At 43.0% G+C, this 26,612-nt stretch overlaps 2 gene segments (V, D, J or C); one reads left to right on the plus strand and one right to left on the minus strand.

Moving 5' to 3' along the window:
• The first annotated feature begins 416 nt into the window (after nt 1-416).
• On the plus strand, nt 417-7,184 carry LOC137308032 (T cell receptor delta constant-like). The segment is given in 5 exon segments: nt 417-540; nt 2,086-2,406; nt 3,070-3,141; nt 3,360-3,470; nt 6,272-7,184. Coding segments are annotated over 4 exon segments (627 nt in total).
• A 9,666-nt stretch (nt 7,185-16,850) lies between these two features.
• Nucleotides 16,851-21,702, minus strand: LOC137308033 (T cell receptor alpha variable 12-3-like). The segment is given in 2 exon segments: nt 16,851-17,167; nt 21,648-21,702. Coding segments are annotated over 2 exon segments (372 nt in total).
• Nucleotides 21,703-26,612: the final 4,910 nt, after the last annotated feature.

Raw genomic sequence — 26,612 nt, forward strand, 5'->3', positions numbered from 1 at the left:
AGGGAGATGTTTCACTGAACTCTGTGTGTAATGGCGAAAGGCAATTAAGCCACACTTCTAAAGATATCCAATTAGTAATTCAGCAAGATGAGGCCACAGTTGAAGCCTCTGGTGCTTCTTTTAAGCTGCAGTCCAGACAGTTACAGCGCTTCTGGAACAGGTTTCTGCCTGTTCAGCTGTTAATGGGCAGGATATTGGAATACCACCACTAAACTAATATTCGTAAGTGAGGCCAGAATTATTTTACAACAGGGTAAGTAAAATATAAGGACATTGTATCGTTCTTCCCTCTTGGTGAATATTGTTGGAGAGACCAGGTACCTATTATTAAATCGCGGTTAAGATAATTTTCCCCATTAACGTGGGTCTGCGGTACCCAGTTCGCTTTTCCAACAACCTGTCCTCTTTCTGGAGCAATGCGCATGAATCAGACCTCGTGGCGCAGAAAGGGTTTTACAGCTGGGTACTTATCACTGTGTGGATTAGTGTATGCTGCTAAACTAACATTCGGAGACGGAACTGAAGTGCTTGTAAAGCCAAGTAAGTCACATTTAATCAAATTACACTTCCTTTTGAAACAGTAAAAGATTCATGGCATCAGGTATCTGCTAACCTTTGGTGGACGAGCTCGGTCGCGATTTTTAGAAAGAAATAAAGAATTCCATTGATATAGCGCCTTTCGCGACCTCAGGACGTCTGAAGCTGCTTTACTGTTGTAACGTACGAAATGCGGCAGACATTTTGAGCACAGAAAGCTTTCCAAAGAGCAAAGTGATAACGACCAGATAATCAGATAGTTTACCCTTCGATATCAGATGCAATTTTCCAGCGATTGTGCGCGAGTATACATTATTTCCATAAAGATAACAAATTGGATGCAATTTGACAGGTTTACTCGTTCCGTATTACCGCGAGGGAAAGGAAACCAGCGGTGGCTTCAGTGTCTGCCGAATCATTCCAGAAGTTGCTTGTTGAATCATTATTCCAGGATTAATAAAGGGGGCTTAAATCATTGCATGCAGCAATCATATTTGAGACGTTGTGTTGTGTTCCCATTCATTTGGTGCAGGGTATGCAGAAACTTGCACCTGTTCACAGATAGGCTCTTGTTTTGAAATTTAACACTGTGTTTAGCGATGGGTGTACAGATGTTCTGATGATGGAATATAAAGTTGAGTAAGTTGAAATAGCCCATGTCTTATACACATTAATTGCAAAAGAACCAATAATCTGGATTCACAGATCATTGTGTGCCGATATATTGCGATCAATGTACGTTTAGATATTATGGGGTGCATTTTTCTCGCAAAAGCCAACCTTACACAAGCACAACTAATCCGCAAAAGACAAATTGTTCGATCCCGAGAATTATGGTGGTCCATGAAATTAAACCAGTAATCTACATTTGCTGAAAGAAAACTGGAAGTCATATTTTCAAGTTAGGGAACTAGAGTCAGTGGATTAAGAAATAACGTTTGCCACGTTATATAAGGATTTGAGCAACTAAAATCCATTTAAGGCGAGTAAGAGTCATCAATTTAAAATAGCCCCTAAGGGGTAGGAGATGAGAGACATTTCTGAACACGGAGAGTTATTGGAAAATGGGATTCGTTTGAATGTAGAATGGTTGAGGGGTTTAAGATAATTAAAGGATTTGATAGGGTAGATAGAGAAAATCTAATTCCTCTGGTGGGGGAGTCCAGAACAAGAGGGCAAAACCTTAAAATTAGAGCCAGGCCGTTCAGGGGTGATGTCAGGGAGCACTTCATCACACAAATGGCAGTCGAAATCTAGACCTCTCTCCACGAAAAACTGTTGAGGCTGGGGGTCAATTGAAAATTTCAAAGCTGAGATTGATAGATGTTGTTAGGCAAGGGTAATAAGGGTTACGGAACCAAGCGGGGAGATGGAGTTAAGATACAAATGAGCCATGATCTAATTGAATGGCGGATCAGCCTCGAGTGGCAGCTTTTCTTTAAATATGTGTGGACTATTATTTTATTGTCAGTCATTTATTGATGTATCGCTCTGTGCTCACATTGATGAATTCTGAATAATTTACCCGTTCTGTTCTTCAATTTTCAGAGGACAAAACTCCAAAAGAGCCAACCGTGTCGGTCTTTTACCCGCCCGTGATTCAAAGACGGGACGGGGAGAGTACTGACACGGCGGCGGTATGTTTGGTATCGGAATTCTCTCCCAAAGAGATTGGGCTCTTCATGGATACAACCACTGTCCCAAAGACCGATGTCACGAGATCCAGTCACTTATTAAACAACGGGTATTACAGGAGCTCGGGGTTCCTCTCTTTCAATTCATCCAAACATTCAGTAAATGTCACGTGTGAGGCAAAACACAGGGCTCGATCTTTCTACGCAAAAAGCTACAGCCAGGTTTCTGCATCCGGTGAGTAATAAAATATTTCATGAATAAAGAACTTGAATTTATAAAGCGCCTTTTTGAGGTCTCGGGAATTCCCAAAGCGCTTTACAGCCAATGAAGTAGTGTTTGAAGTCTCGTCACTGCTGTAATGTAGGGTAATACAACAGCCATTATGCGCACAGCGAGATCCCACAAACAAAGCAATGTGATAATGACCAGTTCATCTGTTCTTGTGACGTTCGTTCAGGGGTCAATATAGACCGGGGCACTGAGGAGAACACACTTGCTCTTCTTCGAAATACCATGGGGTCTTTCAGGTCCACCAGTGAGGGCAAACGGGGCCTCGGTTAAACATCTCATCCGAAAGACGGCACCTCCTATAGTGCAGCGCTCTCACAATGCTGGCACTGGCAGTGTCTGTCTGGATAATGGTCTCAAGTCTCTGGAGTGGGATTTTAACCCACAATCTTCTGATTCAGAAGCTAGATTGCTGCCAATGAGTCTTGGCATGCTCAATTCTCCAAGTCCGACTGTAATTAATAAAACGGCTAAAGAATCAATACTACAGCTTTTTTACTACTTCCTCCATTACTACTGCTAATAACGATAACAATAAGTGATAGTAATGACAACAAAAGCAACAACAAAGTAACTTACTCAATAAAGCATTTAAATGTTTGTTCGCAGGCCCCGGCAGAAAGCCTGATTGTGGAAAACGTTCAAATAATTTCAGAGCAGGGACGAATGACGCCCAAACAGGTCAGTACCTTATTTTAAATATGTTCAGGTAAAGGCAGAAAGACGGACAGAAATAGGGAGAGATAGATCGATACATGGACATAGATAGTTGTATAATAACCAGCCAGCTGGATAGATGAGCAATACATTCCAATTTTGTGGTGCAGACATATTTATTTCAGTTAAATACAGTGGGTTTGTTTAACCAAATCAACGCTTTAATTTGATAATTGTTACAGATCTACCGAGGGTGAATTTTCTGTCTTTGACAGTGTTAGGATTGAGAGTTCTCTTTTTTAAGAGCGTTGCCTTCAGTGTCCTGCTGACGGCCAGAGTGTGGTTATTTTAAGGTAAGATTGATCACCTCAATGCACATGCAGAGTATAATTTGTTATTAACAATATTGTTAGCAATGATCTTGGCAATCAATAAAGTAAATCTCTCGATTCCCATTCCTATCACCGGCGGCCGACCGCAACGGCACTCTTAAAACAGACACTGAAAATAGTCTCGTGCTATTTGGGTGTAAAATGCAACTTCGGCGGGGGCGCAAAATGGCGGGTTGAGTTTTGGCCTCAGCTTCTGCACCCTGTCCGATTTTCCGTTGCCTTGTAGTATAATGATCAACCGATCCCTCTACTGCCCATTTTGCGACCCATCGACGTTGAATTGTAGTCCCTATGTCTTCTGAAACTTGTCCAGATTTGGAACATTTCTAATGTATTTCTGTGCCACATTAGATTTGCCAAGTTCATCATCAATAAATGCGCTCATGCCGTTATCAATCTATTTATTTTCTGTTGCACCTCTTCATTGCTTGAATATCCAGTTTTAAAACAAGATTCCCACACTTCCACATATTACTCCAGTTGAGACCCAAACAACGCTTTGCACAAGTGCGTCATCAGCTACTTGGGATGATGAGTCCCCTTGTTTAGCATAATCTTGTGCTCAAATCCTTCCATGACCTCGCACCTCCCCATCTCCATAACGTCCTTCACCCGTACAAGCCTCCGAGAACTCTGTATCCTTCCAATTCCCTCCTCTTGTGTATTCACCACTTCCTTCGCCTCACCATTGGCGGCCGTGCCTTTAGCTGCCTAGATCCTCCATAAAGCTCACCGCCTCTCCATATCTCCACTCCTTGAAGATAGTTCTCAATACCTGCCTCTTTGACCAAACTTGTCGTCACTGACCTTATATCTCCTTATGTTTCAAATTTTGTTTGGAAACACTGCTGTCAAGCGCCTTGGTACGTTTTACTACGTTAAAGGCGCTGTATAAATGAAAGTTGCTGCTGTTGTTGTTACAGCGTAATTTCTGTCATTGACCCTGCTTTTAAATATCTGTCTATCTCTGGCCCCTGGATCTCTCGGTTTGTTTGCTTGATTGCAACTCGGCTTATGTTTCCAGACTCGATTATTTTCCCCCAAACATGTTCGAGCTCACACAGATCCACGGTGAGCTCCCTTTGCCATATATCTCCCCTCTCTTCCAAACGGCGCAAGTCCTCCTGCAATCTGCCCCATTTTTCCTCCATTTCCCCACCCCCAAAATTATAAGGTCAGCAAATTTGATATCTCCTTCACGCCCATATCCAAATCAAGCGTGTCTATGAATAACAAGAGCGGGACAAGCACCAAATGTACTCACATCCCACCAGCCACATTTTCTTCAGCTGAAAAAACATTAACTACCTGCACTCTATTAATTTCTAACCTTCAGCCATTTCTGAGGACAGATTGCGTAAACATGGCCTGTATTCCACTGAGTATAGAAGACTGAGAATTGATCTGTGTGAATTCTCAAAAATGTTAAAAGCAGTCGAATAGGGGAGATGCAGATAAACTATTCATCTGGTGGGGGAATCAATATCGAGGCGAAATAATCTTACAATTAGAGCCAGGCAATTTAAGAGGGAAATCAGGAAGCATTTTTTCACACAAATTGTAGTAAAAATCTGAAATTCTCTCTCCCAAAAGGCTGTGGATGTTAGGGAACAATTGAGCTCTCAAAGCTGAGATAGGCAGTTTTTTTGTTAGACAGGGATATCAAATGATATGGAGCGGAGGTTGGAAAATAGCGTTGGACCTCAGATCAGACGTGATCTCATTGAATAGCGGCGCAGGCTCGATGGGTTGAATGACCTTTTCCTGTTCCTCATGTTCCTATGTTCGGTACGAGCCCACAACGCCCTGGTACAGAATTCAGGTGCCATCTGTATTTACAGGTTGCAATGTAAAATCAATTTAAAGAGATTGCAACGCTACACCTTTATGGCCCTGAGTCAAATCCTGGGCCTCGCTACCAATCAGCATATGAGAGCCTCTTAACCACGTGGGCGGCAGCGCTTCAATCAAAATCCCCACCCTCACTTCTCTTGGGCTGCTCATGATAGGCAAGAGATGCTATCCGTGCCAGCGATGCGCATATGCCGAGATTTTGTTTTAGAAAAAAATGCATTGCTACAGTGGAATGAGAAAAAATGCACAGGAAATGTTGACATAGCAACTTCCAATGGTAATTAGATACCTATCAGGAAAAGCTGAACAGGCTGGGCCTCTTTTCTCTGGAAAACAGAAGGCTGAGGGTGACCTGATCGAGGTCTTCAGGACTGTGAAAGTGGTTGATAGGTTACACGTAGAGAATATGTTTCCACTCGTGAGGGAGACCAAATCGAGGGGCCATAAATAAAAGATAGTCACCAACAAATCCAATAGGGTATTCAGTAGAAAATACTTTACCCCGAGAACTTGCAACTCGCTATCACGTGGAATATTTGAGGCAAATAGCACAGATGCATTTAAAGTGAAGCTCGATAAGTTCATGAGGGAACAAGGAATGGAAGGATGTGTTGATAGGCTGAGATGAAGACATGTGGGAGAAGGCTCGTGTCTAGCAGAAACACAGACATGGAACAGTTGGGCCGAATGGCCTGTTTCTTTCCTGTACATTCTGTGTAATTCTATGCATAACAGAGGCAAGCCATGTGCATGCGTTAAGCGTTTGAGTATATGCACGGCAGAATTTTCCAAGGTGGAGAGTTAAAGACTGAAATACGTTCAACATCTAAATCCGCTCTTTTCACGTGCACTGTTCGATGTCACTGCTTGTAGTCCACTGATTACATCTGGTGCTTTTATTCAAATAGGAATTCTCTCCGATGAAATGGATTCCAGCGTGAGCACAACCCACTGGGAATTCAGAGCCCGAGACATCGAGTTCAACTGACTCAATTTACTTCAGTTCAATATCACAGGTGTTAAACGGCTAATTCTCTGCTCCTGCCACTGTTAAACCTTCTCCTTCAGAAAACTTTTGTCCAATTTCTGTGATATATTGATTTTATAGTCATTGTTTTGTACAATGCTCATTGCATATATTAGGAAAACAAATTGATCACATGCATGAAAATCGTCGATTTTTTAAGTAGAGTTCAAAATTATATTTTTATGCTTGAATTAGTCAATAGAAATTTTCAAAATATCACCTTAGCTTCCAATAATTACATGCATTTCTTAGAATCATGGAATCTTGCAGCACAGACTGAGGGCATCTGGCCCATCGTGCCTGTGCCGGCACTTTAAAAGACCGATCCGATTAGGTCACCCTGCTCTTTCCCCAAACACCTGCAAATGTTTGGTTTTCTCTGAAAGTTATTGAAAATGCAGTTTGCTTTTATTTTCTATCATTTAAAAGCGCCAGATGCATTTCTTTGACAAAATCTGTCTGCATTAGAAGCAAAGCATTCAACTCAAGAGTTGTGTCTGAATTGAAACCAGGAAGGCTAGTTTTAAAATATCCCGTAGCTATTCTCTCGTTCGGGATTTAATGTCACTCTTTCTTTTCCATTTTGGAGGGAGATTTTCTCTGGTCGCCTCGCATTAGGACCGTGGTAAACGAGGAGAAAAGTTACACTCTATTCGCGATTGGCGGCTCTTTTGCTCTACTGTAATCGTTTTCTCCTTGATTTTTGGGTTTTACTGCAATTAATTAACAATACTTTTGGTAATTTTAATGATGCGCGGTTTCAAATTTTTGTCTGCTTGTACCACAATATGAATAAAGCTTTTAGTTTTGTTCAAAATATGGAATGAGCGATCCTTTCTCCTTGAATTTTAAGGGGAACTTTGGGGTTCTCTAATGTAAAGTTATTTTACGACACAAAAGTCTCCGGCGCTCGATCAGTCACCAGGTTTATTTTTTCCATTGGGTGTATTTTAAATCAAGCGGCAGCAGGAGGGTTAATTGACGTTAGGCTCCGTGTTTCGACCGCAACTGTTAAGGGCTAACGATTCACGAGTTGTCTCTTGACTGGAGGAACCAGAGCTCCGTTGACAAGGCAACCAGGGGCAGCAGGAAATGCGTTGAAGGTGCTGTTTCAGCGAACAAGGTCTCGGAATCTGTCAGTTTGAACACATGGGCAAACTGCGGTTTAATCGCCTGGGGCTGGAATCTAAAGCAGCGAGGTGGCAGTTAGGCGGGGAGGGGAGGGCGGATGTTGCAATGAGCAAGAACATAAAATAATAGCAACATAAGCAAGTGACTTTCTGAGCAACAGAGATGAGGGCACATTTCTTTAAAGCATGAATTTTATCTGTTATTTAGACTGCAAGAAAAGTCAATCAGAAACACTTGGCCATGTTGCAATCCTGTGAATGCACTTGTTCATTGCCGTAAATCGTAGAATCATACAGCGCATTCGGCCCATCGTGCCCGTGCCGGCTCTTGCAAAGAGCTATCCAATCAGTCCCATTCACCCCTGCTCTATCCCCATATCCTTGCAAATATTACCTTTTCAAGTGTATATCCAATTCCCTTTTGAATTGTATTATTGAATCTGTTTCTACCATCATCTCAGGCAGTGCATTGCAGACCTGAACATCCCGCTGCAGAAACATATTCTCCTCATTTCCCCATGGAGTTTTTTGCTCATTATCTTAAATCGTTGTGTCCTCTGGTTCCCTACCCTTCTGCCACTGGAGACAAGATTCATCCTATTTATTCCATCAAAACCCCTCATTATTTTGAACGCCTCTATCAAATCTCCCCTGAACCTACTTTGTTCTAAGAGAAGAATCCGAGTTTCTCTCCATAATCTATGAAATTATTGACTGAATCAACAACAAAATGTAAACTCTGAATGCAGCCATACAGTATACTTGGATCAACCTGTTTATATACTTCACACAAGATATCACCAAACTTACAGGTTTAATTGTTACATGTTCCTCCGCTTCCACAAAGGATCTTTTGGAGCAGTTCCTTCTCAGCCCCCTTCGTCATCCCTTCCCCCTAAAATCCATATAGACGCGGTGAGTACAAATTCCACCATTGGCAATTTGTGAAACTGAATTTTTAAAACATCCGTTAATTTGCGAGCTAGTTCCAGATAAAATTACAATGAAAACAGCGGAATTGTGGTCCGAAGCGAAATGGGCCACTGATATCTTTCAGTGGAGCGACCTGCCCCAATGCATAAACAAAACATTGCGGATGCTGAAAATCTAAAATAAAAACAGAAGATGGTGAAAACACTCAGCAGGTCAGGCACGATCTTTTGAGAGAGAAACAGAGTTAACGTTTCAGGTCGATGACCTTTCATGAGAACTGGAACATGTTAGAGACGAACAGTTTTTAAGCAAGTACAGCGCCAGGGGGATAAAAGGGGAGTGGTGCAGGGAAAGAAGAACAAAAGGGAAACTCAGCGTTAAGATGGAGCGTCAGGAGATGGTTAAATGAGAAAAGAGATGATGGTGCAAGGCAAATATAATGGGACAAGTAAAGAAACAAAGGTTAGGTCCAGAGGCGGTGTCAGTGGTTAGAACAGAATAGCAGAGCCGGAGGGAAACTTGGAAATCTGGCCAGGAGGTGAAGGTTCCCGTGGCCCTGTATTGTGGAGGAAGAAAGGCAGTTGGACCCGAGGGGTGTGGACCACCCCGCCGGCGGATAGAGGTTCGCCACCCAATTCGGTACTAGGCCTGATTTCAACTTCGCAGTATGTCATTGCCTCTGAATGTCCTCGGGGAACTAGAGATGGGCAGTAATTACTGCCATATCAGGAAGTGAACCCACCTCCTTGTCCCTCCTTTGAAATTACAGGAACAAAAATCCTACGGGCTCTGTTCTGGGCATTCCAACCATTCCGGCACATGTACTTTACTGTGCTCCATCTGAGCGATTCTCAAAGGCCAGAAGGTGAAGGATAAAAGCTCGCCCAGAATGCAGTGAGCAGAACAATTGGGCGCAGCTGGGGAGATTTTCACCAGTGTTACGCGCCCGCAAGTATTGGCTCGGCCCTGACTCTTGTAGAAACAACACAAGGACAGAGTTCAAATACCCAATGGCCTGCTCCTTTGCTGGAACATTCCATGGTTCTACAGTACATAGTGCATAGGACCACGGTGTCGATCTTATTCTTTCTTAGAGCCTTTCAGCTATGCAAGTCCACTCCACTCTTTTCTATTCCGCCGACAGCCTACGAGCTTCTAAGGCCCCAATTTGTTCTCACTTTATCACCAATTGTTGACCTAGCGAGTCTTCTCTTCTCTTCCCCTTAACTGGGAATGGCACTTTGGGCCTTCTTCCTCAATCTAAACACCAGTGAGTGACTGGAAGCGAAAGGGAAATGCGCCTACTCCGAGATTATTTTGACGTTCATAATTTTTCAGTGGATTTCTCCGATCACAGCTAACCGATTAAAGCATACCCTGAGTGGGCACCCGAACAATAGACACGGTTATCTGCCTGCTCCGAAAGTTGGTCTCAGCTGTTTCTCCCAGTGACCTGAAGTGTGTGCCATAGCAGTTAAAAGAAAGAAAGACAGAAAGAAAGAAAGAAAGATTTTGTATCATGCTATTGCCAGGGCAATTCAAATAATCTAAGGTCATGCTCTAGTTTGTGCATTGATCAAGACGAGAATCAGACTTGAAAGCGGATATGATGGTCCGTACTTGGAGAATTAATCGAAAACAGAGTGTGCGGTGAGCTCAGCTCCTGCAAATTGCTTTGTGCAACAGAGCCCCATCTGTAATGTCATTGATTGGCTGTCATGCTGCAGAATGATATGCCTAAGCAGAAAATATAGACGCCTCACTTGTTAGAATCATGCAGCACAAAAGGAGGCTTTTCAGCCCATAATTCCTGTGCCAGCTTTTGAAAGAGCTATTCAGTTAGTCCCACTCACCTGCACTAACCCCATAGCCCTGCAAATTTCTCCCTTTCAACGACATATCCAATGCCCTTTTGAAAGCTACTATTGAATCTGGTCCCGCCACCTTTTCAGGCACTGCATTTCAGGTCATAATAACTCGCTGCATAAAAAAAAATGTATTTCTCCCCCCCTCCCCCCAAACCACGGATTTCTTTTGCAAATTACCTTAAATCTTCATCGCCTGGTTACTTACCCTCCTGCCGGTGGAATCAGTTTCTCCTTATTACTCTTTCAAATCTTTTCATAATTTTGAACACCTCTATTAAATCTCCCTTCAACCTTCTTGGAGAACCTTCTGAGGAGAACAACCCCAGATTCTCTACTCTCCCCACATAACTGAAGTCCCTCATCCTTGTAACGATTTTAATAAATCTTCTCTACACCATTTCCATCGTCATGTATCGTGCCCAGTCGTGGACGCAATTCTAAAGCTGAGGCCGAACCAGCGATTTATCAATGTTGAGCATCCGCTAACAGAGCTTTGCCCCGTTCAGCCCCAAATCTAATTGAATCCCAACCCTCATATAAAGCAAGCAGATATATTAATATTATGAAACCCTCAATCTCCTTTATTGACACAAAGTTCCTTTACAAAGATAAAAATAATCCAAAAGTAATTACTTTTATTGATAATTTGCTTTCCGCATCCAGTATGTGGTGGGGTGGGTGGTGGAGTGAGTGAATAGCAGTTGGAGTTTTGTTTCCGATTTGTGGGAACTAACTGATCAGTAACTATGAGCAACCTGATTTCTTTTTCATATGAACAGTTCTGGATGGCGCAACATTCCTTGCACGTTTCCTCTGCACTTTTGCACTGTGGTATGCATGTCGGGCGCCCTCTATTGGCTGCCTGTTGCTATGGATAATGTGCATTTTGAAATCGTGCAAATGTAACGCATTTAGATACGTCTCTTAAAGTTATTTCTTTCAATCTGCAATTGGACACTTGAATCTTCACAGATTTACGCTTCGATGCTAACCGATTAGACTATGCCGACCAGCAAAGATTGAACAGGCTGGACCCTTGTTTTTTAATCGGTGTCCTCTCGTTTCCGACCCTCCGACCAGCGGAAACAATTTCTGCCTGTCCACTCGATCAATCCCCTTCATATTTTTGATTATTGTGGGAAATAATTGCTGTGTCGTCAATTTATTGACAGTAAATTTGATAGATTTATACAGCAAAATGTTAGATAGGAATTCAATTCTTCTTTGTGCATTATGAAATCAGTGAACGTTGCAACACAGAAGGAGGCCATTCACCCATCGATCCTATGGCGGGACATTTAAAGAGCAATCCAATTAGCCCCACTTCCCCCTGCTTTTCTCCATAGCACTGCAATTTTCTCCGCTTTGAGTATTTATCCACTTCTCTTTTGAAAATTACCATTCAATCTGCTTCCACCACCATTTCAGGCAGTGCATTTCCAGAACATAATAACTCGATGGGTAAAAAAAAAACCTCCTCATCTCACCTCTCGCTCTTTTGCCAATTACCTTAAATTCTGCGAAGCTCCTGCTAATGGAAACAGTTTCTCCTTATTTACTCTATTAAAACCCTTCATGACTTTGAACACCTCTATAAGATCTCCCCTTAACGTACTCTGCTTTATGGACAACAACCCCAGCTTCTCCAGTCTCTCCACATAACTGAAATCCCTCATCCCTGGTACCATTCTAGTAAATCTCCTCTGCACCTTCTTCCATATCTTAAAATTATCTGTCCACCGATAACGCACTCCGAAATAATCCATTGTTCCTGAAGAACTCTGAATGGTTTTTGTGAGACGTGAGAATCGATGGCACAAATCAAAGCTTTTTCTTTCTATTTTTGATGTCGCACGTTGGAGCTTAAACAGTTTCAAATTATCACTGCAAAGATATGATTTCGTCCTTCCTTTCTTCTTTCCTTCATTTTCATTTCTTCCAGTTACACTCTTAAATAAGATTAATTTATACAATATATACAGACGTTTTACTTCAAAGAGACAATAGAGTATTCCTGCACTTGAAGGCAACTTAAAATATATTACATATTTGAGATGCAAAATATGTAATGCGAGATAGGAATCTGCAGTCCCCGGTGGTCATTGTATCGACAATTAATTGTGTTGAGTCCGCTCATTATTTGGAAATTAATCTGATGCCGAGTCGAAATATGAGGCGGGGACTTTTTCATTATGGTCACGGAGCCCGATCAACAAGCTGCGCATGCCCAGCTTTTGCTTTCATACTTTCCATTTTGAACTGCTCTTTCCGGTCGTGGATTAAAGATTTGCACCGCCTTGTGGATGCTCAGCACATTGCGCTGCATAGAATTACATTGAATGAACAGCACAGAAACGGCCATTCAGCCCAACTGGTCCGTGCCGGTGTTTATGCTCCACACCAGCCTCCTCCCAACCCTCTTCATCTAACCCGATCAGCAAAGCCTTCCGTTCCTTTCTCCCTCGTGTACTTATCAAGAACCGCCTAAAATGCAGCCATGCTATTCGCCTCAACTACTCCCTGTGGTAGTGAGTTCCACATTCTCACCACTCGCTGGGTAAAGAAGTTTCTCCTAAATTCCCGATTGGATTGATCAGACACTATCTTATATTTATCGCCCCTAGTTTTGTTCTGCAGTTGCAACACCGGAGAAGAAAGAGTGGATGTTTAATGAGCAACAGGGAGGGAAATCGGAAACAATGAAGAATTTGCAAACAATATATTCTTTTCACCTCCACACCAAGCCAATTTCAATTAACTGCTCCATTTTTAATGAATTCCATGTTTTATTATCGCTGCTTTATTATTTTAAACGCGAATATAAATGTTGTTCATTGTGCTAGTTTCTACACGGATAGGTGGACAGGAAGTTGGAGAGTTATCAATGATCGTTATATATTGCGCCCCAATACCAGCTGTATTTGCATACGATTACAGACTAGACCAAAATAACTTTGATGTGGTGACCTGTGTTGCTACGATCAGTATTTCTGCTTTCCAATTCAATTCATTCGATAATATCACATTACGAAAAACGGAAATATGACAAATGAAAGTTTCCAAATTACCTGTTTATAACTCAAATATCTATGGTATGTTGTGCATAATACCGATGCAGTGATGTATCTATATATTGTTTCCATATAAGTTTGTGGGCATGTATATCTGGGCCAATATATGCATCTAACTATCAATCCACATAGTGCATGAAACACCAATTTGTTATGCTCGAAGGGAGCGACGTAGATAGGCAGAGAGATGAATAGGTGGATAGGGACAGACAGATATTTGACTATTACTGCGCACTGAGCTCCACAGAGGCACGGAGCTGGGCTGACACTGCATAAAAAATGTCAGAGCGTCACTCAACATATCAGCTTTAGGATAGCAGTGTGATCAGGGACCAGTCTCAGCTAGTCCATATATTTGTGATCGTTTTTTTATCCATTCTCAGGATGTGGGCGTCGCTGGCAAGGCCATCGTTTATTGCCCGTCGGAGTTGCGCTTGAGAAGTTGGTGGTGAGCCGCCTTCTTTTTCAACCGCTCCAGTTCGTGTAGTGAAGGTGCTCCCACAGTGCTGTTTGGCAGCGAGTTCCAGGTTTTGATCCAAAGACGATGAAAGATCTGCCGATATATGTCCAAGTCGGGATGGTGTGTGACTTGGAGGGGAACTTGGAGGTGATTATGTTCCAATGCACCCGCTGCCCTTGTCCTTCCAGATGGTAGAGGTCGCGGGTGTGGGAGGTGCTATCGTGGAAGCCTTGGCGAGTTGCTGCAATGCATCCTGTGGATGTTCCACACTGCAGCCACAGTGCGCCGATGCTGGCGGAAGTTATCGTTTAAAGTGGGGGATGATTACACATTGCACGAGAAAGAATTTTACAGCTCAGAAACAGGCCATTTGGGCCAACTGGTCCATGCCGGTGTTTATTCTTCACACTTCCTATTTCATCGAACCCTATCAGCATCTCCTTCTATTCTTTTCTCCCTCGTGTATTTATCTAGCTTCCCCTTAAATACATCTGTGTTATTCGTCTTAACTAACCCATGCAGTTTTGTTAAGCTACCTGTCGAAGAGAAATAGTCTTAAATATTAAATCATGGAATGAAGGACAGACTCATAAAGAGACATAACTGTAATCCTCTTTCATTCACTCTTTCTCTCTTCTAGTTTCATTCGTTCTACCTCTATTTTTCTCTTTTCCTCCGTCTTTTTCTCTCCCAGTCTCACTTCCTCAACATCTAACAGAAGAGTATTATATGTTTCTATTCGTTTCCATATCCTACTCTTATTATTTCTCTCTTGCTCATTCTGTCTTTGTATCTCCTTTTCGATCTCAATTTTTCTCTCCCTCATTCTCTCCATTGTTTGTCATTCCATCTTTCTCTTAATGTCTGTCTCTGTCTCCATTGTTTCTGTCCATCTTAAATTTCCATCTTTCTTTCTCTATCTGTCTGTCGCTCTCTGTCTCCCCCGCCTTCTTTTTCAACATGTCTGAATTTCACTCGCTTTCTCTGTCCGAATCTTACTGAGGGTCCATTTTCCAACCTCTATAAACTTGACCTCATCCAAAACGCTGGTCTCCGTAAAGTAACTCGTACCAAGCCCCATTCACTCATCACCCCTGTCCTCGCTGACCTATTTGGGCTCCCCGTCGGGCAACGCCTCGATTTCAAAAATCTCATCCTTGTTTACAAATCTCTCCATGTCCTCACCACCACCACCACCACTTTCCCCTATCGCTGCGACCGCCGCCAGCCCTCCATCCCTCCGTGATCTCTCTGCTCCTCCAATTCTTGTCTATTGCACATTCCCGAGTTTAATCGTTCCACCATAGACCGCCGTGCCTTAGCTGACCAGCTGCGTCCGCCCTAAGCTCTGGAATTCCCTCCATAAACCTCTCCGCCTCTCTACATATTTCTCCGCTTTTACGGCGCACCTTGAAACCTACCTCTTTGACCAAGCTTTTGATCACCTGTCCTAATATCTCCTTATGTGGGTCGGTGTGAAATGTTGTTTTATAACGCTGATGTGAAGCGCCTTGGGACGTTTTACTAGATAAAAGGCGCTATATAAATGCAAGTTGTTGTTGTTGTGCTTCCTCTCCATCTCTTTCTCTGTTCCGCAAATTCTACCCGCAGCATAACAGCAAGATATCTGTATATCTTTATCTCAATTTCACTGCTTTTACCTCTCCTCTTTCCTCGGCCTCTCCTCTTAAACATTGTTACTGCAGAACAACACATCCGTGACAATCTTCTTATCTCTCTCTCTGGTTCTGTCTCTATTTTTCTGTATTTTTACCTCTCTCTCTCCCTTGCAGCCAACAAAACCGTCGTGACGTGAAATTGAAATGTCATTTTATTCACAGAACACAGACACTGTTTACAGTGACATCGATAGAAAATAACACAAATTAATAACAATACACATGCATTCGATTGGAGAATTGTGAAGTAGAAATTAGCTGTTCCACCACATATAGAGGTTTAACTGTTGGGGCTTTACAGTTCATTGAAACGCGATGATGTGCTATGGATGCAGCTTGGCAGTGATGAGGAAACCGCGCTGTCCCGCTGGAGGAAGCGACGGTTTGATCTCTGTGTCTGATGGAAAATAAGCTGACTTTCATTTAAAGAGTTGTGAATGAAGAGCCCGTTCAGGGAAGCTTAACGGTTTCGTGTGAAATCCCCTTGATAAGCTACTTGAACAGAGATGTCTATCCGCGACCGTGGACATTATTCCAGGCCCTAGCGTTTCGTCTGAATTCTCTGCTTCCTTAATATAACTCAGCTATTTCTTAAGCAAAAAGCTTTTCAGTGAACTCTTTCTCAAGAAAAAAGAGTACAATGTTGTAATCGCGGCAGCTTGTTTGCGCGCAGCAAGATCCCACATGCAGCAATGAGCTAAACAACCAATAATCCGTTGATTGACAGATGACCATTGGCCAGGTCACCGAGGAACGCCGCTGCTTTTTTTCCAATCTTGGCCGTAGTTTCTTAATATTCATTGGAGAGCGCTGGCAGGGCCTCGGTTTGACGTCTTATCCGAAAAACGGCACTTCCGACAGTACAGGGTTCCCTCAGTACTGGTTCTGAAACGTCACCCTGGATTCTGTGCTCAATTCTTTCTGAGTGGGGTTTAGAACTCAGAACCATCCAACTCAGAAGTCGAGAGGACTACCCAATGAGCCACGCCAGACACCTTGCGTTGCACCTGGCAATCTGATATATTTCGCTTCATTTTAATCAATTGTGGAGCAAACACCTGGACAAAATAGCTTCCTATTCAGGTAATTGGAAAATAAATCCTCAGCAGAAAGCTATGAATATATTTTGTAAAAAAGTAACAATAACGTGGCTCATTTCAAACCGGATTACGGTGGACACCGTACTTCTAAAATAGCCGTGTTAAGATCCCAGCAGGTGATACAAAGCCATTTCCTATTTCTGGAGCAGATTCTCAAGATCGCACTGTTCGGTTAGAAACAGGAAGCTGGTTTTTGTACGAGGCTGCCTGCAGTTTGAGTCACTGTGAGCTCAGCGCACAGTAATACACGGCGTTATCAGTCAGCTCCAAGGCAGAGATGGTCAGACTGGTGAATCCGTCCGCTTTTGTCAGCACTGAAGAGAACCGTTCTCCGAGATTATCTGCTTTATATTCGTTACCACCACTATATCTGTGCAGGAGATACTCCGGTCCTTTCTCTGGATGTTGTCGGAACCAATTCATGTCATAGCCTGTGTAGCTTGTGGAATAAGTGCAGTTTAATGTCACGGTCGCTCCTTCTTTACGCTTTAACAAAGGCACCGTCTGTGTCACACTGTTACCATTAACCAGGACCGCTGCAATAGTCAAAACAAAGGTAAACATGAAATCAGTGGAAAATAAAATATTAAGAAGCATTTTTTCCTGTCACTGAAGAGAAATACTCACCCGGGAACAAAATAAAAAGTGTACTCAGCAAATATATCCCCACTAACATGAGAGCCATTGCCTGAGCTGAGCTGTGTCGCCGCTTTCTTGTGAGAATCTTTCCTTGGATATGAGAGAAACTGTCGGTCGATAACCCACTGCAAAATATAACGTGCAGCTGGAATTAAAAGCTGGTGAAACGTCATCTTGAGGGGTCAGAGAAGGCGTGGACAAGAGCGCACATGACGTCAGAAATCTTCACCCGCTGATCCGACGGGTTGACATGCAATCTGATTGTGAGGAACTGAACACTAACGCACACCATTTAAGGAAAGAAAATCAAAATACTGCGGATTCTGGAAATCTGAAATAAGACCAGAAAATGCCGGAAATATTCAACAAGTCAGGCGGCATCTGTGGAGAGAGAAGAACAGAGTTAACGTTTCAGGTGGATGGCCTTTCGTCAGAACCTCCTTATCAGGAAACATTTGGAAAACATCAGTGTTCTCCTCAATGTGCTGAGTCGGTGAATAACATGGATCTGATTCTCGGCAGTTAATAGACTGATACAAGACAGAAGGAGGACATTCGGCCCATCGTACCTGTGCTTGTCATTCATTTAGGGAGCGTTCTGCTGACCGAACTGATACCGAATGTGTCCCCGCCGTTCAGTTCATTTCCTGCCGACTGAGGCAACAGCTCGTGGACACAGAATGAGAACTGGTTTTATATTTTTTTCCCTAAGGTTGAAGGTTTAGCTGCTCATTTAATAAACAGGGATTGGAAGTATTGGAAGATTGGGAAATCCCACCCTCAGGTATCTGTGTTCCTGCACTCCCGTTACAGGGAGGATACCATGGAAATCTCTCAAGGAGGAGAAGGCTCCTATGGACATGGATTGTGGAGGAAGAAAGGCAGTTGGACCCCAGAGGTGTGGACTACCCCGCCGGCCGATAGGGGTTCGTCACCCAATTCGTTACCAGGCCTGATTTCAATCTCACAGTATGTTGTTGTCTCTGAATGTTCTCGGATGATTAGGGAAGGGCAGTAATTACAGCCACATCAGGAAGCGAGCCCGCCTGATTATCCGTCCATTGAAATTAGCGCAACAAAAATACGGCCGGTTCTATTCTGAGCGTTCCAACCATTCCGGCGGATCTCCTTTGCTCTGCCCCATCCGGGCGATGAATGAAGCGCAGATGGTAAAGGTTAAAAGCTAGCCCAGATGCAGTGAGCAAAGCACTGAGGGGTAGAATTGTAGCTGGGTAGATTTTCACGTGTTTCCCGCGCCCTCAATATCGGCTCGGCCCTGACTCGTGAAGAAACAACTCAAGGACAGAGTTCAAATAACCATTGGCCTGCTACTGTGCTGGAATATTCTCTGGTTCCACAGTCCACGGTTAATCGGACCATGCTATACCATCTCATTCTTTCCCGGAGCTTTCAGATTTGCAAGCCCACTTCACAATCTTGCCTTCCTCCGACAGCATCCGATCTTTTCAGGTCCAAACTTGTTCTCACTTTATCACCGACTGTTGACCTAGCGACTCTTCTCTTCACTTCCCTTTAAAACGGGGAATGGCACTGTGGGTCTTCTACCGCAATGTATACACAAATGGGTGACTGGACGCGAAAGGGAAATGCGCCTCCTCCAAGATTATGTTTACATGGACATTTTTTCAGTGGATTACTCCTATCACAACTGACCGATTAAAGCACATCCTGAATGGGCACCCGAACAATAGACACGGTTTACTGCCTACTCCGAAAGTTGGCCTCAATTGTTTCTCCCAACGACTTTAAGTATATGCCGTAGCAGTTAAAAGAAAGAAAGAAGGAAAGAAACAAAGAAAAAAGAAAGAAAATACAGCAAGATTTTGTATTGTGCTATTGCCAGGAAAATTCAAATAATCTAATTAATGCATTAGATTGTGCATTTATCAAATCGAGAATCTGACTTGAAAAGGGATATTATCGTCCAGTACTTGAAGAGTTAATCCAATACTGAGTGTGCAGTGAGCTCAGCTGCGATAAATAGCTAAGTGCAAATTAGCCCCACCTGTAATATCATTGATTGGCTGTCATGGCGTAGCATGATGTGTGATGTGCCGAAGCAGAAAATATAAACGCCTCACTTTTTGGAATCATGAAGCACAGAAGGAGACCATTCAGCCCATCGAGCCTGTGCCGGCTTTTGAAAGAGGTGTCCAATTCGTCCCACACACCTGATCTAACCCCACAGCTCTGCAAATGTCTCCATTTCAAATATATATCCAGTGCTCTATTGAAAGCTACAATTGAATCTGTTTCCACCACCCTTTCAGGCACTGTATTCCAGATCATAATAACTCGCTGCATAAAAAAGTTTTGCTCTTCTCCCACCTGGAATTTTTTGCAAATTACCTTAAATCTTCATCGCCTGGCTACCGACCCTCCTGCCAGTGGATTGAGTTTCTCCCTGTTCCTCTATCAAACCCCGACATAACTTTGAAAACTTCTATTTAATCTCACTTTAACCTTCTCTGCTCCAAGAAGAACAACCCCAGCTTCTCTATGCTCCCCACATAACTGAATTCACTCATCCCTCTAACGATTTTTAAAAACCATCTCAAAGGCCTTGACATCCTTACTAAAGTTTGGTGCCCAATATTGGACGGCGTACTAAAAGTGAGGCCAAACCAGTGTTTTATCAAAGTTGAGCATCCGTTTACAAAGCTTTGCCCCGTTCAGCTCCAAATCCATGTGAATCCCAACCCTCATATAAAGCAAGCAGATATATTACTAACGTGAAACACTCAAACTCCATATCGAAACAAAGTTCATCTATAAAAATAAAAATACTCCAGAATTAATTACTTTGATTGATCGTTTGCTTTCCGTATCCAGTATGTGGTGGGGTGGGGGTGAGGTGAAGAATTCCAGTTGGAGTTTTGTTTCCGATTTGTGGCAACTAACTGATCAGTAACAATGAGCAACCAGGTTTCTTTCTTATATGAACAGTTGTGGATGGAGCGACTTTCCGTGGACATTTCCTCTCTAATTTTGTGCTGTGGTATGCATGTCGGGCGCCCTCTATTGGCTGCCTGTTGCTATGGATAATGTATGTTTTGAAAGTCAGATCTTGCAGACGGAACGTATTTGGAAAGGTCTCCGAAAGTTTTCAATTTCACTCTGCAATTGGACACTTGAATCTTCACAGATTTACGATTCGATGCTAACCGATCAGGTTTTAGCTATCAGCAAAAACGGAACAGGCTGGGCTCTTTTCTTTAATCGGTATCCTCTGGTTACCGACCCCGCTACTGGTGGAAACAGTTTCTGCCGACGCACTCGATCAAACCCCGACATATCTTTGAGTGCTGCAGGACACAATTGCTGTGTCATCACTTTAGCGACAGTAAACTTGACAGATTTATACAGCAAAATGTTACATTGCATTTTAATTCTTCTTTATGCATCATCCCTAACATCATAGAATCATTGAATGTTACAACACAGAAGGAGGCCATTCGGCCCATCGTGTCTATGCGGGGTCTTTTAAAGAGCGTTCCAATGAGTCCCACTTCCTCCTGCTTCTCCCCTGAGCACTACAATTTTCTCCTTTTCGAGTATTTATCCACTTCCCTTTTGAAAGCTATAATTAAATCTGCTTCCACCACCATTTCAGGCAGTGCATTTTCAGATAGTAATAACTCGATAGTTAAAAAAAAATCGCCTCATCTCACCTCTGGCTCTTTTGCTAATTACCCTGAATTCTGCGACCCTCCTGCTAGTGGAAGCAGTTTCTCCTTATTTACTCTATTAAAACCCTTCATGACTTTGAACGCCTCTACCAAATCTCCCCTTAACCTCCTCTGCTCTGAGGAGAGCAATACAAGCTGCTCCAGTCTCTCCACATAACTGAAGTCCATCAAACCTGATACCATTCTCTTAAATCTCCTCTGCACCTTCTTCTATATCTTACAATTTTCTGTCCAAAGGTACCGCGCTCCGCAATAATCCATTGTTCCTGAAGAACTCGGAGCGGTTTTTGCGAGACTTGAGAATCGATGGCACAAATCAAAGCTTTTTCTTTCTATTTTTGCTGTCGTACGTTGGAGTTTAAATAGTTTCAAATGATCACTGTAAAGATACGATTTCTTCCTTCCTTTCTTCTTTCCTTCAACTACATTTCTTCCAGTTACAGTCTAAAATAAGATTAACTTATACAATATATATAGCCGTTTTACTTCAAACAGACAATAAAGTATTCCGGCACTTGAAGGCAAATTAAAATATCTTGTATATTTTACATGGAAATTATGTAATGCGAGATAGCTATCTACAGACCCCGGTCGTCATTGTCTCGACACTTAATTATCTTGACTCCGCTCTTTATTTGGAAATTAAATTCTGATGCCGAGTCCATACCTGAAGCGTGGACATTTTCATTCTGATCACGGAGCCTGATCAACAAGCTGCGCATGTCTCGCATTTGCTATTGAAACTTTCCAATTTGAACTTCACTTTACGGTCGTGGATTAAAGACTTGCACCGCCTTGTGGATGCTCAGCACATTGCGCTGCATCGAATTGCATGGAATGTCCAGCGCAGAAACGGCCATTCGGCCGAAATGGTCCATGCCGGTGTTTATGCTCCAGACCAGCCTCCTCCCTTCCCTCTTCATCTAACCCGATCAGCAGCGCCTTCAGTCCTTTTCTCCCAAAAGTACTTATCTAGCTCCGCCTAAAATGCACCCATGCCAGTCGCCTCAACTACTCAATGTGGTAGCGAGTTCCACAATCTCACTCCTCGCTGGGTAAAGGAGTTTCTCCTGAATTCATTATTGGATTAATTAGTGACTATCTTATATTTATGGCCCCTAGTTTTGGTCACTAGTTGCAATACCGGAGAAGAAAGAGTGGATGTTTCATGAGCAACAGGGAGGGAAATCGGAAGCAATGAAGCATTTACAAACAATATATTCTTTTCACTCCACACGAAGCCAACTTGAATTAACTGCTCTATTTTCACCGAATTCCATGTTTTATTATCACTACCTTCTTATTTAAAACGCGAATGTAAATGTTGTTCATTGTGCCAGTTGCTGCAAGCATTTTTGGACAGGAAGTTGGAGAGGTATCAATGATCATTATGTATTGCGCCCTAATACCCGCTGTATTTACACACTGTTACAGTCTGGAACAAAATCACTTTGATGTGGTGAGCTGTAATGCTACGATCAGTATTTCTGCTTTCCAATTCAATTCATTCGAGCATATAATATTAAGAAAAACGGAAATATGACCAATGAAAGTTTCCACATTACCTATTTATAACTCAAATATCTGTGGTATGTTTTGCATAATACCGACGCAGTGATGTATCTATATATTGTTTCCATATACGGTTGCGTGCATGTATATCTGGACCAATGTGTGCATCGAACTATCAATCCACATAGTGCATGAAACACCAATTTGTTATACTCGGGGGTGGCTACCTCGATAGGCAGAGAGATAAATGGGTAGATAGGGACAGACAGATATTTGACTATTACTGCGCACTGAGCTCCACAGAGACAGGAAGCTGGGCTGACCCTGCACAAAAACTGTCAGAGCGTAGCTCAACCTATCAGCTTTCGGATGACAGTGTGATCAGAGACCAGTCTCAGCTGCTCCGTATATTTGTGATCATTTTCTTAATCCATTCTCGGGATATGGACGACGCTGGCAAGACCATCATTTATTGCCCGTCCGAGTTGCGCTTGAGAAGTTGATAATGAGCCGCCATCTTTTTCAACCGTTCCAATCCGTGTCGTGAAGATTCTCCCACCGTGCTGTTAGGCAGCGAGTTCCAGGTTTTGATCCAACGACGATGATGGAACGGCCGATGCACGTCCAAGTCGGGATGGTATGTGACTTAGAGGGGAACTTGGCGGTGATGGCATTCTAATGCACCCGCTGCCCTTGTCCTTCTAGATGGCAGAGATCGCTGGTTTGGGAGGTGCTGTCATAGAAGCCTTGGCGAGTTGCTGCAATGCATCCTGTCGATGTTCCAGGCTGCAGCCACAGCAGTCCGATGGTGGCGGGAGTTATTGTTTAACGTGGTGGATGATTACACATTGTAGGACATAGAATGTTACAGCTCACAAACAGGCCATTTGGGCCAACTGGTCCATGCCGGTGTTAATTCTCCACACTTCCTATTTCATCTAACCTTATCAGCAGATCCTTCTATTCCTTTCTCCCTCGTGTATTTACCTAGCTTATCCATAAATCCATCTGTGCTATTCTTCTTAACTACCCCATGCGGTTTTGTTAAGCAACCGTTCGAAGAGAAATAGTCTTAAATATCAAATCATGGAATGAAGGACTGACTCATAAAGAGACATAACTGTCATCCTCTTTTATTCACCCTTTCTCTCCATTCTCTCTTTCTCTCTGTTCGTCTTTCATTCTTTCTATCTCTGTTTATCTCTTTTCCTCCGTCCTTTCCCTCCCAGTCTCACTTCCTCAACATCGAACAGAACAGTATTATATGTTTCTATCCGTTTCCATAGCCTACTCTTACTGTTTCTCTCTTGCTCATTCTGTCTTTGTATCCCTTTTTAGATCTCTATTTTTCTCTCCCTCTTTCTCTCTCTTGTTTGACATTCCCTCTTTCTATCATTGTCTGTTTCTGTCTCCATTGTTTCTATCTAACTTCACTTTCCATCTTTCTATCTCTATCTGTCTGTCGCTCACTGTCTCTCCCGCCTTCTTTTTCAATGTGTCTGAATTTGATTGCATTTCTCTGTCAGAATCTTACTGAGGATCCATCTTCCACCCTCTATAAACGTCAGCCCATCCAAAATGCTGCTGTCCGTAAACTGACCAGCACCAAGCCCCATTCTCTCATCACTTCTGTGCTCGCTGACCTATTCTGGCTCCCGGTCCGACAACGATTCGATTTTTAAAAACTCATCCTTGTTTTCAGAACTCTCCATGTCCTCACCACCCCCTCCCTATCTCCGTGACCTCCGCCAGCCCTACATCCCTCTGAGATCTCTGTGCTCCTCCAATTCTTGGCTATTGCGCATTCCGATTTCAATCGTTCCACCATTGACCGCCGTGCCTTCAGCTGCCTCGGCCCTAAGCACTTGAATTCCCTCCCTAAAACTCTCAGCCTCTACATCTTTCTCCGCCTTTTCTACGCTCCTTGAAGCCTACCTCTTTGAGCAAGCTTTTGATCACCTGTCCTAATATCTCCTCATGTGGGTCGGTGCTAAATTTTGTTTCATAACGCTCCTGTGAAGCGACTAGAGACGCTTTGCTACATTAAAGGCGCTATATAAATGCAAGTTGTTGTTGTTGTGATCCCTCTCTTTCTCTGCTCCGCAAATTCTACCCGCAGCATTACAGTAGGATATCTGAATATCTTTATCTCCATTTCACTACTTTTTCCGCTCCTCATTCGCGGCCTCTCGTCTGAAACATTCCTACTGCGGAACAACATATCAGTGACAATCTTCTTATCTCACTCTTTCTCCCTCTGGTTCTGCCTCTCTTTATCTCTATTTCTTCCTCTTTCTCCTTTGCAGCCAATAAAACGGTCGTCAGGTGAAATTGAAATGTTATTTTATTCACAGAACTCAGAAACTGTTTACAGTGACATCGATAGAAAATAACACAAAGTAAAAACGGTACACATGTGTTCGATTGAAGAATTGTGATGTAGAAATTAGCTGTTTCACCACATATAGAGGTTTCACTGTTGGAGGTTTACAGTTCATTGACCCGCGTTGATGTACGCAGCTTGGCAGTGATGAGGGAACCGCACTGTCCCGCTGCAGGAAGCGACGGTTTGATCTCTCTGTCTGAGGGAAAAATAAGTTGACATTCTTATGAAGAGTTGTGAATCAGGAACCCGTTCAGGGAAGCTTAACGGTTCTTGTGAAATCCCCTGATTCGCCACTTGATCAGAGATTTCTATCCCCGACCGTGGACATTACTCTAGGCCCTAGCGTTTCGTCTGAACTTCCTCCTTCCTCAATATAACTCAGCTATTTCTTAAACACAAATCTTTTCAGTGAACTCTTTCTCAGGAAAAAAAAGTTTAATGTTGTAATCATGGTAGCTTGTTTGCACACAGCAAGATCCCACATACAGTAATGTGTTAATCAAACAATAATCCGTTGGTTGAGAGTTCAATATTGGCCAGGCCACCGAGGAACTCCGCTGCTTTTATCCCATAGTGGCCGTAGTTTTTTTAATGTCTATTGGAGAGCGCAGACGGGGCCTCGGTTTCACGTCTCATCCGAAAAAACGGCACCTCCGACAGCATAGCGTTCCCTCAGTACTGGCTCTGAAACGTCAACCTGGATTCTGTGCTCAAGTCTTCCGAGGGTGGGGCTTAGAACCCACGAAATTCCGACTACAGAAGTCGAGAGTGCGACTCACTGAGCCACGCCAGACACCTGACTGAGCGCCTGGCAATCTGAATTCCTTCGCTTCATTTGAAACAATTGTGGAGCAAACACCTGGACAAACTAGAGTCCTATTCGGGTATTTGGAAATAAAAAATATCCTCAACGGAAAGCTATGATTATATTTTGTAAAAATGTTACAATAACGTGGCTTATTTAAAACCCGATTGCGGTAAACACCGTATTTGTAAAATAGCCGTATAAAGATCCCAGCAGGTGATGCAAACCTCTTCTCTATTTCTGGAGCAGAATCTCAAGATCGCCCTGTTCGGGTAGAAACAGGAAGCTGGTTTTTGTACGAGGCTGCCTGCAGTTTGAGTCACTGTGAGCTCAGCGCACAGCAATACACGGCGTTATCAATCAGTTCCAAGGCAGAGATAGTCAGACTGGTGAATCCGTCCGCTTTTTTCAGCACTGAAGAGAACCGTTTTCCGAGATTATCTGCTTTATATTCGGTACCATCACTGTATCTCTGAAGGAGATACTCCGGTCCTTTCTGTGGATGTTGTCGGTACCAATTCAGGAAGTAGTATGCGTAGCTTGTGGAATAAGTACAGTCTAATGTCACGGTCGCTCCTTCTTTACGCTTTAATAAAGGCACCGTCTGTGTCACACTGTTACCATTAACCAGGACCGCTGCAATAGTCAAAACAAACGTAAACATGAAATCAGAGGAAAACAAAGATTAAGATGCATTTTTTTCCATACACTGTACAAAAATACTCACCCGGGAACAAATAAAAAAGTGTCCTCAGCAAATATATCCCCACTAACATGATAGCCATTGCCTGAGCTGAACTGTGTCGCCGCTTTCTTGTGAGAAACTGTCCTTGGATATGAGAGAGAAAGTGTCGGTCGAAAACCCGCTGCAAAACACAAGCTGCAGCTGGAATTAAAAGCTGGTGAAACGTCATCTTCAGGGGTAAAAG

This window comes from Heptranchias perlo, unplaced genomic scaffold (assembly GCF_035084215.1).
Source record: "Heptranchias perlo isolate sHepPer1 unplaced genomic scaffold, sHepPer1.hap1 HAP1_SCAFFOLD_118, whole genome shotgun sequence".
Lineage (NCBI taxonomy): Eukaryota > Metazoa > Chordata > Chondrichthyes > Hexanchiformes > Hexanchidae > Heptranchias > Heptranchias perlo.